This window comes from Miscanthus floridulus, chromosome 9, assembly GCF_019320115.1.
Source record: "Miscanthus floridulus cultivar M001 chromosome 9, ASM1932011v1, whole genome shotgun sequence".
Taxonomy (NCBI): Eukaryota; Viridiplantae; Streptophyta; class Magnoliopsida; order Poales; family Poaceae; genus Miscanthus; species Miscanthus floridulus.
In genome coordinates this window covers 42,061,132-42,078,809 of record NC_089588.1, presented here as the reverse complement: position 1 = coordinate 42,078,809, position 17,678 = coordinate 42,061,132, and the positions used below count along the sequence as shown (strand labels likewise).

The window sequence follows — 17,678 nt, the reverse complement described above, 5'->3', positions numbered from 1 at the left end:
GAGGTAGTGACTGGTCGGCGAAACAGCTTTGACTAGGGCGGCGATTAGATCTAGGATCGGCTGATCGGTAGATCATGCTTGTGGAGCATGAAGGTCTCTGAACTTCTCGGATCTCATTAACTTGATAGTGTGCCGCTTTAAGCATAGCGGCGACCTTGGCGAGCTCGGGCATCTGCGGGAGGTGTGCAAGTTCGTTGGCGGCCACGGCCAGATTGGCGCTCGGAGTTTTGAAAACGTCATGGCCGTCAACGCGGAGGAATTCTTCGTTGAGGTTGCGATGGAGGGGCCTTCCTTATGAATCGAACTGGTTATCACGAGCGGCCTCGGCCATCGCAATGGCGCGTTCGTTATCACGGCGTTGCACACGGTTGGCGTTCCTATTTTCACGGGCAGCGCATTCCTCATCTGTTTCGCCGTTCCGAGGGGGCTGTCGATACTGACGTTGAAGATTGCGCCACCCTGGAAAGGCAGGAGAGGAGGTTGCTTGGTGAAGGTCTCGGCGAGGGGCTCCGTGGAGCCTTGAGACTCGGAGTCTGGATTTTCCTCAAGGATAGTTTGGAGGGATGTTCTGGGACCCCGGCTGGCGTGCAGCATGTTGATGGTTGGTGGAAGCTGGTCGGTGAGCCGGTTGGCGAATTTGCCCCTCAGGGCGTCCTAATACGTAGCGGCGGTGTTGGTGAGCCCAAAGGGTAGGGCAGCGAGCCCTGAGGTTTGCCGAGCACTAAACACCGATAGATCGGGATCAGAAGGTGGTCGGTGCTGAACAAGGGTGTCCAGAGCCGACTCAGCAATGGAGAGGCAATCGGCGAGTTTCAGGCCGACCCGATCGATAGACTCGATCAGATCGTCATTGTTGACGTGCCTCCTCCGATAGCAAGGAAGTGAGCGGCGAGTGGTTGATGAAGTCGACCCTAGAAGTGGCTCTGAGATTGGATCTGCGGTCGTAGGTGTGAGGGTGGTCAGCGCAGAATGGATCTGCACCGGCTCGAGAAGCTCTCCAACTCCATCGGCGTTGATGACCCATGTGATGGATCCGACCGTGAAGATCTGGTCGGGCTGTGGGAGGAACGAAGAGCCTACGGAAAAAGCCATCTTGTTCGACAAGGAAACATCACGTACACCCCTACCTGGCACACCAACTGTCGACAGAATATCATCGGCAGTCCACCGAGAGGTATCCCGCGATGGTAGATTGATCGGCAGAGGAGCGTGTAATCAAGAACAAGAAGGCAACAGAGACACACGAGTTATACAGGTTCAGGCCGTCAGTATGACATAATACCTTACTCCTGTGGTCTATTGGTTTGTATTAGCTATCGTATGATTTGTCATGATTTTGTAGGGGGTCCCTGCTCGCCTTATATAGTCCAAGGGGCAAGGCTACAAGTCGGTTAGATCTGAGAGATAACCGGAAAGTAATAACAGATTACAAGAAACATGGGATCGTACATATCCTATCAGATCACTAACATCTTCCAGATATCCTCCCCATGCCTTGCGGGAGGCGCCGAGCAGAATCGTGCCCCGCAAGGCTCCTTCTCGTGGGCTGGACCGCCCCTGGAGGCGTAGCCCATGTGGCCTGCCGTGGGTATCTAGGGTCATACCCCCCACAGCTTGTGTTGGTCACTGGCAAAGACATGTGTTGGCACCGGCTCTCGGCTGGATGCTGCCTTCGCAAGTGCGTCGACCGCCTCGTTGAGGCACCTTGGGATGTGATTGAGTTCGAGGCTGTCAAATTTGTCCTCCAGTCGTCGGACCTCTTGGCAGTATGTAGCCATCTTGGCATCATGCCAGCTCGACTCCTTCATAACTTGGTTGACGACCAGCTGGGAGTCACCCCGAATGTCGAGGCATCGGATGCCCAACTCGATGGCGATGCGTGGGCTGTTGATGAGTGCTTCATACTCAGCCACATTATTGGATGAGGGGAAATGGAGATAGACCATGTACCTCATGCGTACCCCAAGGGGTGATACGAAGACCAGCCCTATGCCAGCACCCTTCTTCATCAGTGATCCATCGAAGTACATCGTCCAGTACTCTTGATCGATGTCCGTCGGTGGTGTTTGGACCTCGGTCCATTCCACGATGAAGTCAGCCAACACCTAGGACTTGATCGTCGTTTGGGAGGCATACGTGATGCCCTGATCCATTAACTCGAGCACCCACTTTGTGGTCCTTCCCGTGGCATCCTAGCTTTGGACGACCTCGCCGAGGGGGGATGATGTCACGACCGTCACTGGGTGTGACTCGAAGTAGTGGCATAGCTTCCTCTTGGTGATGAGGACGGCATACAGGAGCTTCTAGATTTGTGAGTAGCGGGTCTTAGAGTCGGATAGTACCTCGCTAATGAAGTACACAGGGTGTTGGACCTTGAGGGTGTGCCCTTCTTCCTCCCGCTCCACTACCAGGGCGGCGCTAACCACTTGCGTGGTGGAAGCTATGTATAGCAGAAGGGATTCTCCATTGGTTGGAGGAACCAAGATCGGGGCCTTCGTCAGAAGCAGTTTGACCATGTCAAGTGCCTCCTAGGCCTCAGACGTCCACTCAAAGAGGTCGGCTTTCTTCAAGAGTCGATAAAGGGGGAGACCTCGTTCGCAGAGGCGCGAGATGAATTGGCTGAGCGTGGTGAGGCACCCTGTGACTCGCTGAACTTGCTTTATGTTCTGAATTGGGCCCATCCTTCTGATGGCTGAGATTTTCTCTAGGTTGGCTTTGATGCCACGCTCAGAGACGATGAAGCCGAGCAGCATGCCCCTCGGGACCCCGAAAATGCACTTCTCGGGATTGAGTTTGATGCCATTTGCTTGGAGTTTTGCGAAGGTCTGCTCAAGATCGGCAACAAGGTGGTCAAACCGTTTGGACTTAACCACGATGTCATCAACATAAGCCTCAATGGTCCACCCAATGAGGTCCCCAAAGCATTTGAGCATACAGCGCTGGTATGTAGCCCCAGCGTTCTTCAGACCGAACGACATTGAGATGTAGCAGAACGATCCGAAGGGAGTGATGAAAGAAGCCTCGAGTTGGTCGGACTCTTTCATCATGATTTGATAGTAGCCGGAGTATGCATCAAGGAAGCAGAGGGTTTCGCACCCTGAGGTAGAGTCGACTATTTGGTCTATGCGCGGCAAAGGAAACAGATCCTTTGGGCATGCCTTATTAAGACCCGTATAGTCAACACACATCCTCCATTTCCCACTCTTCTTTCGTACAAGAATAGGATTAGCTAACCACTCTAGGTGGTGTACTTCCTTGATGAATCCGACCGCCGAAAGTTTGGCTATCTCCTCGCTGATGGCCCTGCATTTCTCCTCGTCGAAGTGATGTAGACGTTGCTTCACTGGCTTGGAGCCTGGGTGGATCTTTAAGGTATGCTCGGTGACTTCCCTCGGAATGCCTGGCATATTCGAGGGTTTCCATGCAAAGATGTCTCTGTTAGCGCGGAGAAAGCCGACGAGCGTGCCTTCCTATTCGGAGGAAAGCGTGGTACCAACACGTACCGCTTTACCCTCGGCGCTCCCGGGGTCTATGGGGACTTCTTTAGAGCCCTCTGCCGACTCAAACGACCCGGTCGACTTCTTGGCGTCGGGCGCCACTTTGGTGACCTCCTCCCTAAGGGCGGCGAGCTAACCGGAGGCGATGATTGCTCCCCCTGCTAGAGTCAGAGCCAGAGGATGACCCTGGCTCCTCTATGAGGAGGTTGTGGAAAGATTCTGTGATGTGTTCGATCACCCCATGAACTCATTGTTCGCAGGTGGTAGAACCATGCGTCGTGCCACAAGGTGGCTAACGGTCGCCGTAGCATTGCGGAGACCGAACGGAAACACTGTCGGGGTGCTCCGTATGTGGTGTTTCGGAGAGAGGGACCGTCCTCCGGAAACCCATGCCATGTCATTGGCTTCGGAGAGGGCAAGGCGGCGCCGGTCCTTCCTAGACTGCTGGGGTCCAAGGGAGACACCGAGCCGGCAATCAAGCCTCTCGTTGAGACCGATGGAGGGAAAAGTTGGGACGGCGACATGAGCCAATGCCAACTCTCCTCCCACCGTGATGATGAAGTCTAGGTTCTCGAGGTGCACGTGTGTGCCTGGGACCCAACTGATACCGTGGCTAGCCATCCGTGGCCTGATGTTTATCGTTGGAACGCGCAAAGGTCCCCTACCTGGCGCGCCAACTGTCGGTGTTTCGAGTAAACACCAACTAGTAAATTTATATTTGTTGCGCGTTAGGCCCGGATGGTGTGCTAAAGGACACAAGGTTTATACTGGTTCGGGCAGAATGTCCCTACATCTAGTTTGTTGCTGCTCGTGTTATTAGCACCGAAAAAGGTTCGTAGTAGGGGGTACACACGGTCGAGAGAGGGGCAGGTCCCAAGTCTCTGATGAAAGGGTCGAAAGGATGCCAAGAGCCCGGTTGCAGCTTGGTTGTGTGTTATGTGATGTGTTGTGTGTGGAATTGATCCATCCCTTTAGTGGGTGTCATGCCCTCCCTTTTATAGACCAAGGGGGAGAAGGGGTTACAGATGGGAGAAAGAGGAAAAAACCAAAGGTAGAGAAGGTCCTTTGAAGGTGTCGGGTCTTTCTTTTCCCTTGATCCTGTCGGGCTATACGGCAGACCATGCCAGGGATAGTACGTTCACAGACCTTGATTGGGTCGTGCTCTGGCTTTGTTTCAGCGAGTGGTCACGCCCCATCCCCCTTCGGTGAATGGTGCGGAGTGCCAGGGTGCCGAGCCATGACTCTACGGGGAGTAGACGGGGAAGTGACTATACGTCCGTTACTGTTGATGATGTGAGTTCCCTCTTGGATTGTAGTGGTTATCGTATGCTTATGTCAGGATCTACGTCCGAGGGCTGATGGCGGCGCCCACAACACTGTAAGACAAAAGTCAGCGCCTGCAACACTGTTCGGGCTCTGCCATGCCTAGAAGGGCTTAAAAGCGCCCGTCTAGTCCTATCCTGACAGTACTTCCCTACAGGCGTGCAGGGTATGGTCCTCGGTATTGCCGTTGACTAGAGTGTCCTGTCTTGCCCTGTGCTCGCCATTATGAAGGAGCGGGGTGCAGACGTCGGGCGAGGCGGAGCCTGCCCTTGGACGTCGGGCGAGGCGGAGCTAGCCCTCAGCCGTCGGGCGAGGCGGAGCCAGCCCTCGGACGTCGGGCGAGGCGGAGCTAGCCCTCAGCCGTCGGGCGAGGCGGAGTCTAGCCCTTGGGGGTCGGGCGAGACGGAGTTAGCCCTTAGCCGTCGGGCGAGGCGGAGCCCGCCCTCGGACGTCGGGTGATGCGGAACCAATCTTCCGTTGTTCAGGCAAGAAGTGTAGTTGCATTTTTGTCTGATTGGAAGCATCAACGTTTGATGGTTATTAGCTTCACCTCATCAGGTACCGCAGTATTAGGTCCCCGACACATCGCTTTTTCAAAAATGGTGTATCCGCGTATCCGATACTCGTATCCGTATCTGAGCTGCATAGCTTGCCAGGTACAAGGGTGGTTGGCAAGTACTCCAACCCTCAACTACTTCTATCTAATCCTGGTACATAGACATGTCCTATTGCCATGCTGCTAAAGTGAATAGATATGACAGCAAGGCTGACTTTTGTGCCATCCCATGCTGCGCGGGTACAGAGGGAGTAGCAGATTATTTCTAACAATCTGGACTAGATATCTTTAAGGCCCACATATCAAGGTCAAAGCCATTGTTTGCAAGTTTTTCTATATATATTAAGAGACCATATACAAGGCGGGACAAATTGAGGGTCACTGATGCATTTTGCTTTACTAGTTTAAAGCAACTAGTGAGCTACCATGAGAAAGAAATGCAATAATGACCCATGCGAAGAATAATCTCAACACATAAAAGAAAAAACAGACTTTTCTAAAACGAAACCAAGTAAAAACAAGATAAATCCTTGCAAACGTCTAAGCATTATTAGAACTAAAAGACACAGTAACCCTGACAAACTGAGATAAGTACAATCAGAGGTGCCGTACAGTGCATGAGGATAAGTGGATAATAACTCGAAATAGCATTCCCTTGGTCGTCGGGCTTCTAATATGGGATGGGATGGTCAGATGGACGCCTGCTGCACCCCTGAGCCATGGAACCAAATATATCTTGGGCCTTGTTTAGATCACCTCCAAATTCCAAGTTTTTTCACTCTCTCTCCATCACATCAATTTTTAGCCGCTTGCATGGAGCATTAAATGTAGGTAAAAAAAATAACTAATTGCATAGTTTAGTTGGAAATCACGAGATGAATCTTTTGAGCTTAGTTGGTCCACGATTGGACAATATTTACCAAATAAGACGAAAGTGCTACTATTCATCGGGTTGAAATTTTTTGCAATCTAAACATGGCCTTGATCAAGTCTTCTTACCTGGAGCATGGGACTATTGGGATGGATGCCTGCTGCGTCCCTGATGTCATTCTCCAAAGCCTCCACCTCGTCAGCAACAGCAGCGTCGCAGTTAATATTTATAGCCAGATGTTTGAGCCCTGCCAGGTTCTGCAACCCAAGGACGAGGCCACCTTCCCACTTGAACTGGCACCGTGCCATCAGGTGCAGTTTGAGCCTTTCGAGCTTTGCCATGGCTCCCGGCTCAAACTCCAATGCCGCGTCACACCAATTACAGCGGAAATGAAACTTGAGCAAATGCTGAAATCCTTGTGGGTTGATTGCGTTCCTTGGGTAGACGATGCCTGAATCTCCATCTTTGTCATTGGATAAGCCAACAGTAAGAGAGAGCAGCATGGGTAAACTTGCTAGGATATTTATTCCTTCCTTGCCTGCTTCACCACGGATAAAAACGCGGAGGCGGGTCAGGTTGACTAGTGAGCTGATTTGAGGGCCCATGCAATTTAAGTCACGTGTATTAAGAACAAGCTTTCGAAGTGGTGGTGAAGTAGGGACACACGAAGACATGAATGGACGTGTGGCATCAGCATCACTCCCCCACACGCGCAGTTCTCGCAGACGCGTGAACAGCTTGGAGAGCAATGAGATACATGCTTTCTTGTGGCCCTCCATATCACGAAATTCAGTAAAGTATGGCCAATCAATTTCAAGTATTCTCAGATTGGTCAGATTACCGAGTCCTTGGATAAACTTTACAGATTGAATACCCAAATCGATCCTTGATAGCTCTTCCAATGCCTGCAGATTTCTGATTCCATCAGGTAGGCGCACCGACCGATCGACATGAAGACGCACTAGCTTCTGCAACCGGATAATACTTGCTGGTAGCTTTTCAAGACATTGCCATCTCACATCTAGTGTCTCCAGATGTTGCAACTTTTCTATATCTTGTGGAAGCTGCTTGCTGGCCGAATATTTGCTGTCTATCCTGTTCATTTTGGCTTGTTTGGCTGATAAGCCATAGATAAAAGTACTATTGACTGATTTGGTGTGAGAAAAAAATACTGTTCGTTGGCTGATAAGCCATGGCTTATAAGCCAAACACGACAAATCGAACAGGCTTGGTAGCTTTTCAAGACATTGCCGATATTGCCATCTCAAATCATGTGTCTCCAGATGTTGCAGCTTTTCTATATCTCGTGGAAACTTGCCGACCAAAGCATAACAGTGTATCCTCAAGTACTTCAACTGACCTAAACTTTTGACATGTCCAAGAGGGCATTCACCAACCACACCTTGTATATTCAGCACTCGCAAGACTTGGCTATTTAAGAACTCTGTGGCATGCTTATTAACCAGAACTAAATTTGAGCCAAAGATATTGATGGATCGGATCTGACCTCCATTTTTTATCATCTTGGCAATCTCTTCTGCCTGGGAAGAAATGTCTTTTTGGATGGATAGACGGCGAATCTTGTTCGAAGAATAATTTTCAGATTGGTCAGATCACCGAGTCCTTGGATAAACTTTACAGATTGATTACCCAAATTGATCTTTGATAGCTCTTCCAATGCCTGCAGACTTCCGATTACATTAGGTTGTTGCAATAAATGAACACAAAGCTCTATAGCTGTACTACGAAGTCTCAAACATTTTTTGTCTTCCCATTGGCTGTCTGCAGCGGGCCGGGGTATGCAGCAGGTGTGGTCGGCGGCTCTAGGAGACACGGATAAGTAATAGCAGTTCCAAGTGCACAAGATCCTTCTTAACATTAAAGCACTTCTAGTTAGTCTCAACGGTTCATTAATGATCAAAGGGGAGGAACCACAGTTTGCCCTCAAGCACCGTAACACATGTCACTAATAATTAACAGAAGAGTCACTGATGTATTCTACTCAAGCTTAAAATAACGTTCCACATGGCACAAAAATTTTTGAGTTACGTTACAAATACAGATTGATCTTAATTTGGAAACAAATACAATAATGAACCATGTGACGGATGAACTCAATGCATAAAAAAGAAGACTAGAATTTCTAAAATAAAATGAAGTGTCGTACCAGACAAAACTACACAAGCAGACCTATCTAGGCATTGTCAGAACTAAAAGCCACATAGCAATTGGAACCACCAGTTTAAGCTCCCTGAAAGACTGAGATAGCTATCAACCAGCGGTGCCGCCTGCCATCCGAGAGGTCGAATTTGCCTTGTTCAATTCCTACATACTCCGTACGTACCTAAAAACGGAAAAACAAATATGATAATTGGTGGTCATACTTATTCTCCACATCATGTATGGCATGGTTGTATGGACGCCTGCCTGCTGCACCCCTGAGCCATGCAATCTTGATGAATTCTTTGGATCTGGAGTATGGGACGGTTAGGATGGACTGCTGCTGCGCCCCTGATGTCATCCTCCAAAGCCTCCACCTCGTCAGCAACAGCAGCGCCGCAGGCAACCTCGACAGCCACATGTTTGAGGCCTAGTCCCAGATTCTGCAGCCCAAGGACGAGGCCACCTTCCCCAAACTTGAACTGGCACCGTGCCTGCAGTTCCAGCTTGAGCCTTTGGAGCTTTGGCATGGCTCCCGGCTCAAACTCCAATGCCGCCTCGCGCCAACAGCGCAAATTAACCTTGACCAAACGCTGGAATCCTTGGCTGCTGATTGCATGCCTTGCGTAAAGGATGCCTGAATCTCCATCTTGGTCATCGGATAAGCTAACAGTAAGAGAGAGCAGCATGGGTAAACTTGCTAGGATATTTATTCCTTCCTTGCCTGCTTCACCATGGACACGAATGGAGAGGCGAGACAGGTTGACTAGTGAGCTAATTTGAGGGCCCACCCTATTTAAGTTATGTGTATCAAGAAGAAGCATTTGAAGCGGTGGTGGAGTAGGGACACACGAAGCCATGAATGAACATGTGGCATCAGGATCACTCCCCCACACGCACAGTTCTCGCAGGCGCGTGAACAGCTTGGAGAGCGTTGAGATAGATGCTTCCTTGTGATCCTTCATATCACGTAATTCAGTAGAGCATGGCCAATCAATTTGAAGTAATTTTAGATTGGTCAGATCACCGAGTCCTTGGATAAACTTTACAGATTGAATGCCCAAATTGATCAATGATAGCTCTTCCAACGCCTGGAGACTTCCGATTCCATCGGGTAGGCGCACCGACGCATGGACAAAAAGGCGCACCAACTTATGCAACTGGATAATACATGTTGGTAGGTTTTCAAGCCTGGCCCATCTCACATCTAGTGTCTCTAGACGTTGTAGCTTTTCTATATCTTCTGGAAGCTTGATGACCGAATGTTTGGTGAGTAACCTCAAGTACTTCAACTGACCTAAACTTTTGACATGTCCAAGAGGGCATTCAGAATATTGAACTTCAATATTCAGCACTCGCAAGACTTGGCTGTTTAAGAACTCTGTGGCATGCTTATTAAGCAGAACTGAATTTGAGCCAAAGATATTGATGGATCGGATCTGAGCTCCATTTCTTATTGTCTTGGCAATCTCTTCCGCCCGGGAAGAAATGTCTTTTTGGATGGATAGACGGCGAATCTTGTTCGAAGAATAATTTTTAGAAAAACCATTACCATTCCATATAGTAACAAAGTTGTCCTCCACGGCCTTTGATACAATAAACTCAAGTATGACATCATGAACTCTGCACTGTTTCACTGTTGCGCCGTGTCCCACAACCTTGGTTGGCTGCACCAAACTTCTATTGATGAGCTCATTCAAGTAACTTCTCCCTAGCTGCTCCATACTTTCCCTGTCCTGTCCAGGAATCAGTCCTTCGGCTACCCATAGCAATATCAACTGTCGGCAATCAATGGGATAATCCTCTGGAAACACACTCAGATATAACAAACAGCTCTTTAGATGGTGAGGAAGGTCAACATAACTCAGCAGCAGAATTCTTTTCATCTTATCAATGGGAGAATCTTTGTCAACTGCAGCAGCAATAGACCTCAATACATTGACCCAGACTTCCACTGCTTTGCTTCTATTTGCTAGTAAACCAGCTATACTGATTATGGCTAGTGGTAAGCCGCAACATTTCTTTAAAATATCATCGGATACTTTCCTCAAATCTGGGTGGCAATCATCACTGGACAAAAATAGCCTCTTAAAGAATAATCTTTGGGAGTCCTCATGACTAAGGGGCTTTGCTTGATACATTTGTGCAGCAATACCAGTACAACAAGATTTGGCTACTGCTTCGATGCGTGTTGTAGTAATAATTCTGCTTCCATTGTCATTGCGAGGTAAGGCAGATCGTACAAGCTCCCATGCCCATACATTCCAGATATCATCAATCAAGATGAAGTACCTGCATACATTGGTTGTGGAATCATGTTATTAATTATGTAAGGCAACCATGAATTGAAGCGTATTCCAGTGAAGTTAAAGATGTCGGAGAAATGTAAGATGGATCGTAGTGGCACACTTTTTTATCAGTAATTATTACACATGAGAAATACAGTCTGTAAACTACCGTTATTTAAAAAATATGTTACAACCTCCAAAATGGTAAGTTCCGCGTTAGAACACCTAGAGACCCACTCAAAAGACATGACGCATTCAGTTCAAAAACTGAGTTCCAAAATGAGATTTTTATGGATATTTAGAATTCTGGTCATATTTTTCAAGAAGTAATTTTACTGAATATGGATTAGATGGTGTAAAGTAAAATTTTTACCAAAATGATGCACAGTTGACTTGAGTTTGTTCATTGTTGCAACATCTTTAATGATAACATTTGATAGATATGCTGAGCCATTGAAGTATCTGAGGTAATTTTATGCTGTCAAGTTCATTAGGCCAGGAAAAAAAGAATCATTTTTTAAAATTCCCAGAAAATTTCATAAATGGCCTAATAATTAGGTGAGCTCATGTGATGAACAAATATTGCACGACATTATTCTAGCTAGATGAACTGGTTAACTATTAGAAATAAGAAATAATATTGATTACCTCTTGTCCTTTAAGCATTCTTTCACTGTGCGGATGAGCTGCTCAACTGTCTCTAACATCTGTGACTGGTCAAAATGGCTCTTGCTTATTTGAGACAATATATCTCTAAGAAGTTTCTTCATATCTGGAGTTTGTGATACAGACACAAAAGCCCGGCTATCAAAAGCAGCTTCAGTGATTTTGTTGTACACCTCCATGGCGAGAGTGGTCTTCCCCTGTCCACCTATCCCATAGATGGACACCACCTTGTGCTCCTTGTCTTCACATCTCAATAAGCTGATGATCTCCTCACGAGGAGCATCGATTCCAACAAGATCCCTGGCCTCCTGAAAGAGTGCAGGTGCTCGAAGATCCAATGGCACTGGCTGAGTTGGGGAGGCAAGGAGACACTGATTGATGTCGTAGTAGCGTTTCCCCCGCTCGCTCTGCTCGCTCACGAGCCTCTTAAGTCGTCGGATCTCCTCTGCTATTCCTCTGTCCTTGAACAACGTTTTCACCATTTGAATGGCCTTGTGCACAAAGTTGGCCGTGGAACCTCCATCTCCATGGCTGTGATTGAGCACAAAACGGTCGATGCAATCCTCAATATCGTAGGACAGCTCACGCACCTTGCTCCTCCAGTCTTTGGCGAGTGGATCGATCTGGTCGTCGTCCTTGTCTTCGAGCCTCAGCAGCATGGCTTCCATGGTGCGCAGCTCGTCTTGGAGGGACCGGATCCCTTGCTTGACGTCTCTGGCGAGGTTGTACTTGTCGGTGAGCATGTCGGCCAGCTTGCCGATGACGGATCCCATCACGCTCGTGGCGGCGTTCGCCATCACTTCGGCCATCTGGACTCGCAGAGGCAGAGCACTCGCTCTCAGTGAAATGCTAGCTAGCTACCTTGTGTGGGGTGGTGTGGTGGTGAAATGCAAGCAACACGGGTTGGCCGTGCCTCACACTCAGACAGATGAGGTAGTCAAGTCAAGTCAAGTCAAGGTGTCCCCGTGTTGTCGTCCAAATAATTGTCGACCGCCGAGTTCCACCAGCAGGGAGCACAGCTGGGCAACGGCGCAAGAGATCAGTGCTTGCCCGTGGGACACTTTCAAAGGTGTGGACCACATGCCCTGCGCCAGGAGAGACTGAGACAGAACGGAGAATGTGGACGCACATGATAGCCTCTGCCAGACCGCCCAGGCGCAAGTTACTGTACGTACACTACACCTGTCCTGTAAATTCGACTGCCGTTTTTGAACAGTGATTTCCGCTACCGCTGCTTCGGGCTCTCACAAAATCTCTGTGCCAACAGCCAGCAGCAGCCGTGAGGGAGGAATGCCGCATCAATTCGTAGCTCATGGTGGCGCAAATAGTGGGATTCCTTTTCCACGAAGTCTCCTACACTTTATTTTATCTTTATTTATTCCTAAAGACACGATGTCCACTTTCCCTGTCCCATTCTCGTCTTTCTGCGATAGACCAATTTTTCTTTGTCGGCCATCTCGACTTGCAAGCAAAATTCTAGTTGCACTACAAACACACTCGTGGAGCCCTTGTCCGAGGTTACCAGCCTTCGCGATTGTTTTTATTTTTACTGGCCCAGAGCGTGAATGAAGATAAACACCGTATATGAATTCAAAGTATACAGAGTTACAGACCGGTCTCAATTGTGCTACGGCTTTTGTCAAAACAATCACTACCGCATAAAAATTTTTGCGAGACAGTGCCCAAGAATTAACGGAGATGGACACACCAGAGTGTCAGCCTCCGTTAGTGCTTGCCCACCCAGAGATAAGCAACTGCCTCTGATAATGTTTAACAGAGACGGATGACTTAAGCAGACCGCCTCAGTTAAGGTCTATGAACAGATGCGAGTGGTGCATCCGGAGGAGCATCATCGTCAGAGCATGCATACCATGGAGGAGGAGGGAGGCACGGCGTTGTTGGCAAGGATGATTTTATCATGATGGATAATTTTGTCCAAGACACGGCCAACGACGGGGGTAATGATAATGATGGTGAGGATAATGGTGAGGCAGTTTTGGAGGACCCCAAGGACGCGAAGTTCTTTGAGGATTTCATTAAGCACCTCGACGGTGATGACCTGTTGTATGAGAACCCTAGGTGGCCAGACAACTTCAAAGAGATGAAGAAGGCGGCAAATGTTCCGATCTATAAGGATTGTCCGAAGGAATGGACAGTGCTGCGTTTCAATCTGTAGATGCTGATGTTGAAGGCTTATTTCGGATGGTGTGACGCTAGCTTCAATGAGTTGTTACGTCTCCTTGGTTCCCTGCTTCCAAAGGATAACAAAGTGCTAATACGTATCGGGCATGGGGTTGCAGGCGCTAGGCCCAAGCGGGCTCGGCCTAGGCCAACCTAGTCGGAAAATGGAGGAGCAAGAAAGCTGGTCATGGTGGAAGCTCACCGGAGAAGAAGAAAGGACAGGGACGTGATGAAACGGTGATAGATTTTCAAAAACAAGTATACCACGGCATAGAGAACAATAAGATCTACCTCATGGTGGTGGTGGTTGACGCCGAAACGCGAGGGTTTAGCTGGAAAAGCTCGCTAGAGAGTTCACCGAAAACCTAGCTTTTTGGAACATCGGCTTTAGATTCAGGACGATAGGAGTGATAGCTGGAGAAAAGGATTGTACTTCTGGAAAACTCGCGTCGAGGAGAACACCGGCATATATATGTCTTCGGTTTAGAAAAGTTTCAGCATTTCTTAATTTCAAGATTTATTTCCTGTTTTAATATAATTCTAGGAAATATCTGAAATCGTATTTAAGCCACGAAAAATGACCGAAACTAGAGAAATTCTGAGAAAATTCCCAAGAAAAAACTGCTGAAAGCCTTTTAAATCTTAGAAATTCTAGAAAAACTATAAAATCATTATTTATTTAGTTTAACCTATTCACAACCTAAAATAGAAATTTTGGTGTGTGACACTGGCTCGCTCGTGCCTGCGCGCTGCCAGGTGGCCGGGTGTCTATGATGGCGACCGGCTTGTGCGCCTACACGTCCGGCGCGGCGGCGGCACTCGTGGTGGCTTGGGGGTGACAGGATCCATGCCACAAGGCACGGCAACGGCTTGGGGTGGCCGGGCCCGAGCCGTGCGACGGTGGCCGGGTGCTCGCTCCCGAGCGCCGGTGGGGCCTAGCAACGGCTGTGGTGTCCGGGCCAACGCTAGCCCCTCCCTATGGTTGCTGCGGGTGGCGCGCTCGCCTGTGGCAGTGGCGGCCGACGGCCCTGGCTTGGAGTGGGCCCAGATCTGCACGTCCGCAGGTGTTGCCCTTGTGTTCATGGCTGCACAACACTTCAGGGCTGGCGAGGTGGTTCGGTTCATCTCCGACACTTGGACGGAACCTACATCAGAGGCGTCTTCGTGTTGTCGGGCATTGTCGAAACATCGGCGAACTAGTTATTCGGCACTTTAGGGCCAATGTTTGGTTGCTGAAAGGATCAAGATGCCCAAGAGGGGGTTGAATTGGGCTTTTCTAAAAATTCTTACAATAATTAAGTCATATACTTAGCTCACTTCACCCCTAGTGCCTAATTGTGTATCCTATTGTTCTATCGTACAAAGAGTTTAGCAACCTAGGTTCCAATCCTACTCTAGCATGACAATTCTAGGAATATAAAGACAAGAATTGAATTGCTCAAAGTAAAGAGAGGGAAGGAACACGGCGTCGTTTTGCCAAGGTAACGGAGAGTCAGCACTCCCCACTAGTCCTCGTTGGAGCACCCGCACAAGGGTATCGCCCCCCCCCCCCTTGATCCATGCAAGGATCAAGTGCTCTCTACGGGCTGATTCTTCGCCACTCCAGCACGGTGAATCGCCCACAACCACTCACAAGATGAGTTAGGTCATCTACAAGCTTCGCCGGATGATCACCAAACTCCCAATCACCACCAAGCCATCTAGGTGATGCCGATCACCAAGAGTAACAAGCACAAACTCTCACTTGACCCAAATAAGGCTAATGAGGAAGGTGGATGCACACTTGCTACTCCCTAGACACTAATGAGGTCCTTAATCTTGGATTATCAAATCTCAATCACCTCACTAGACACTTGCTCTCACTTGAATTCCAAATGGTTCCCTCAACTGAACAAATGAGCAAGAGAGGTCTGTTGGATGAGTAGGAGATGTATATATAGCCCCCACTTTCAAACATACTCGTTGAGGTCCAACTCAGCATTTTCAGTGGTGATCGGACGCGCCTGTCGAGGTGACTGGACGCGTCCGGTCAGTAGCCAATGGCTACGTGATGCATCCGGTCAAGAATTTCCCTCTCTGGAACCCCTCTGTCTTTGATCGGACGCGCTAGCCTCCAGCTTCGGTTCGACGGGCACAGCGTCTGGTCCTCTCAGAGGACCAAACCCTAGGCACAGTCGCGTCCGGTGCATACACTGTGTCAGAGTCCGATCTACTGCAGGGCTTCCTCTACGCTGTCTTACACTGACCGAATATGTCGGTCCCACGGGGACCAGTGTCCGGTCCCTCTATCACACCTCCAAACACTCCAAATTCAAGGCACTTTGTGAATGTGGTTGACTTCAAATGATCTTTGGGCTAACTCTGAGCTACCTAGTGCTAAGTTTGACAAGTGTGCACCAACCTAACACATTAGACTCATTTAGGTCAAGCTACTAGTTCATACCCCCTTAATAGTATGGCCAAAGGAAAAACAAAACCCTAAACTAATCTAAGTGTCTCTCCAACTCCAAACGACACTTAGAACTAGTCGTCCTTAGCTTGTTGTCCATCTTTGAAAACCAAAATGATTTCCATCAACAGGGGTGTGAATACCATTGATTGCACAAACAATCACCTTATCGTGACCTAACTCAAATTGTTTTTGCAAAACACACGTTAGTCATAATAATCTTAGTTGTCATTAATCATCGAAACCCACTAGGGGCCTAGATGCTTTCAGTGCTTCTGGCAACCTGTGAGCTATGGCTTCAGGCCATGCTTAACTACCATGGTGCTTACATGCACATACATAGGTGATGAGCTTGTGATGTGTTTGTTCATCGCATTTGTGTGTAGGAGTACTAATTTCTCACTTCTTACCCTTGAAGTGAGAGCTATTTTTATATTGTTTTCTTTTGTGATTACACAGTATAACTCAGACACTCACAACGCACGCACACTCACCCTATGAACGCATGCACGCAAACCCTACCCCTATGAGCATCTTCGAAGACTGGGCCTGCAAATCCTCAAGATTGACGAAGCCACCACATGCACCTTGCTGTCGATGAAACGTCGCCTACCACTGAAAGCACAACGCCATTAAATCCTAAAATATTCGCTCCCACGGGGAGTCAAACCTAGAACTGAGGTGCTACTAGATCTTGTAACCACTAGGCTAGAGACCCTTTCGCTTGCTAGTTACAAAGGTCAAAGTGACCTCCTATTTGTAGGAAAAGGATGTTGTATGAACTCAGGTTTATAGTGTGAACTCTTAGACTTTTCTTCTCTTCCTCATTAATTTGACTACTCTCAAAGTCTCCTTTTTGATACATGTATTTTGACTTCAATTTCATAACACATGGCACTCTTTCTATCAAAACACACATGGATCCTTCCATGGGTAAGATCATAGCACGAACGTTATAGCTCCTCGGGAGAGGCCTCATGATCTGGCGGCCAATCTTGGTTCACCACATGGCCGATGGTGTGGTGCATCTGCGCATGTTGGCGGTGGGCATTGTGGGCCTCCATGTTGTCGAATTCTTTAATGAGTCTCGAGCTTTGTTTGTTTGAGCCATAGTTTTAGGCTTTTGATTCAAAATTGACTTTCCAAATTTTTGGTTCTCTAGCGTGCTTTTTAGCTTTAGTTTATTTTTTTATAAGCAGCTTCTTAAAAACCAACTCAACAACTGGACTATTTGTTTTTAGCTTCAACATCTGACGGCAGTGCCTCAGTGTGAGCTGTTTCTTCGCCTCCTACTACAAAAAAGACATGTAGTGTCTGTTCAATACTAGACTACTTTGCACTCTTTGTTGTATGATTTTTTTGTAGGAGGATTATTCATGAACTGATAAGGTTTAAAGACGACTTTCACATGTCTCTTTTATATTTTTCCATATATTCAACTGTGAAGAATGGATAATCAAATGAAATTACGTTTGTGATAGCTGCATAGAATGGATTCACTGTTTATAGGTTGTTATATTCAAGGGACCTTAATAATAAAGTGGAACAAACTTGTTAACGTCAGAAGGTGATCCAGATCACAGACCAACAAGGGTTAGCACACCCGTGGACGACAAACGACCTTGAGCGCAGCAAGAACGCAGTGAACGGACGAAACCGATCTTGAAACTGGCGGGTTATAGCCGAT

The 17,678-nt window shown here is 48.1% G+C and overlaps 2 protein-coding genes across 2 annotated transcripts; both read right to left on the bottom strand.

Moving 5' to 3' along the window:
* Positions 1–6,345: 6,345 nt before the first annotated feature.
* Positions 6,346–7,350, bottom strand: LOC136479721 (disease resistance protein RGA5-like). Its single transcript, XM_066477492.1, has one exon. The coding sequence runs from the start codon at positions 7,348–7,350 to the stop codon at positions 6,346–6,348; it is 1,005 nt and encodes a 334-aa protein (XP_066333589.1).
* Positions 7,351–8,249: 899 nt separating this feature from the next.
* Positions 8,250–12,232, bottom strand: LOC136481816 (disease resistance protein RGA5-like). The gene is made up of 2 exons (XM_066479103.1): positions 11,344–12,232; positions 8,250–10,699 (listed from the first exon to the last, which is right to left on the bottom strand). The coding sequence occupies exons 1-2, from the start codon at positions 12,168–12,170 to the stop codon at positions 8,644–8,646; spliced, it is 2,883 nt and encodes a 960-aa protein (XP_066335200.1). The 5' UTR covers positions 12,171–12,232; the 3' UTR covers positions 8,250–8,643.
* Positions 12,233–17,678: the final 5,446 nt, after the last annotated feature.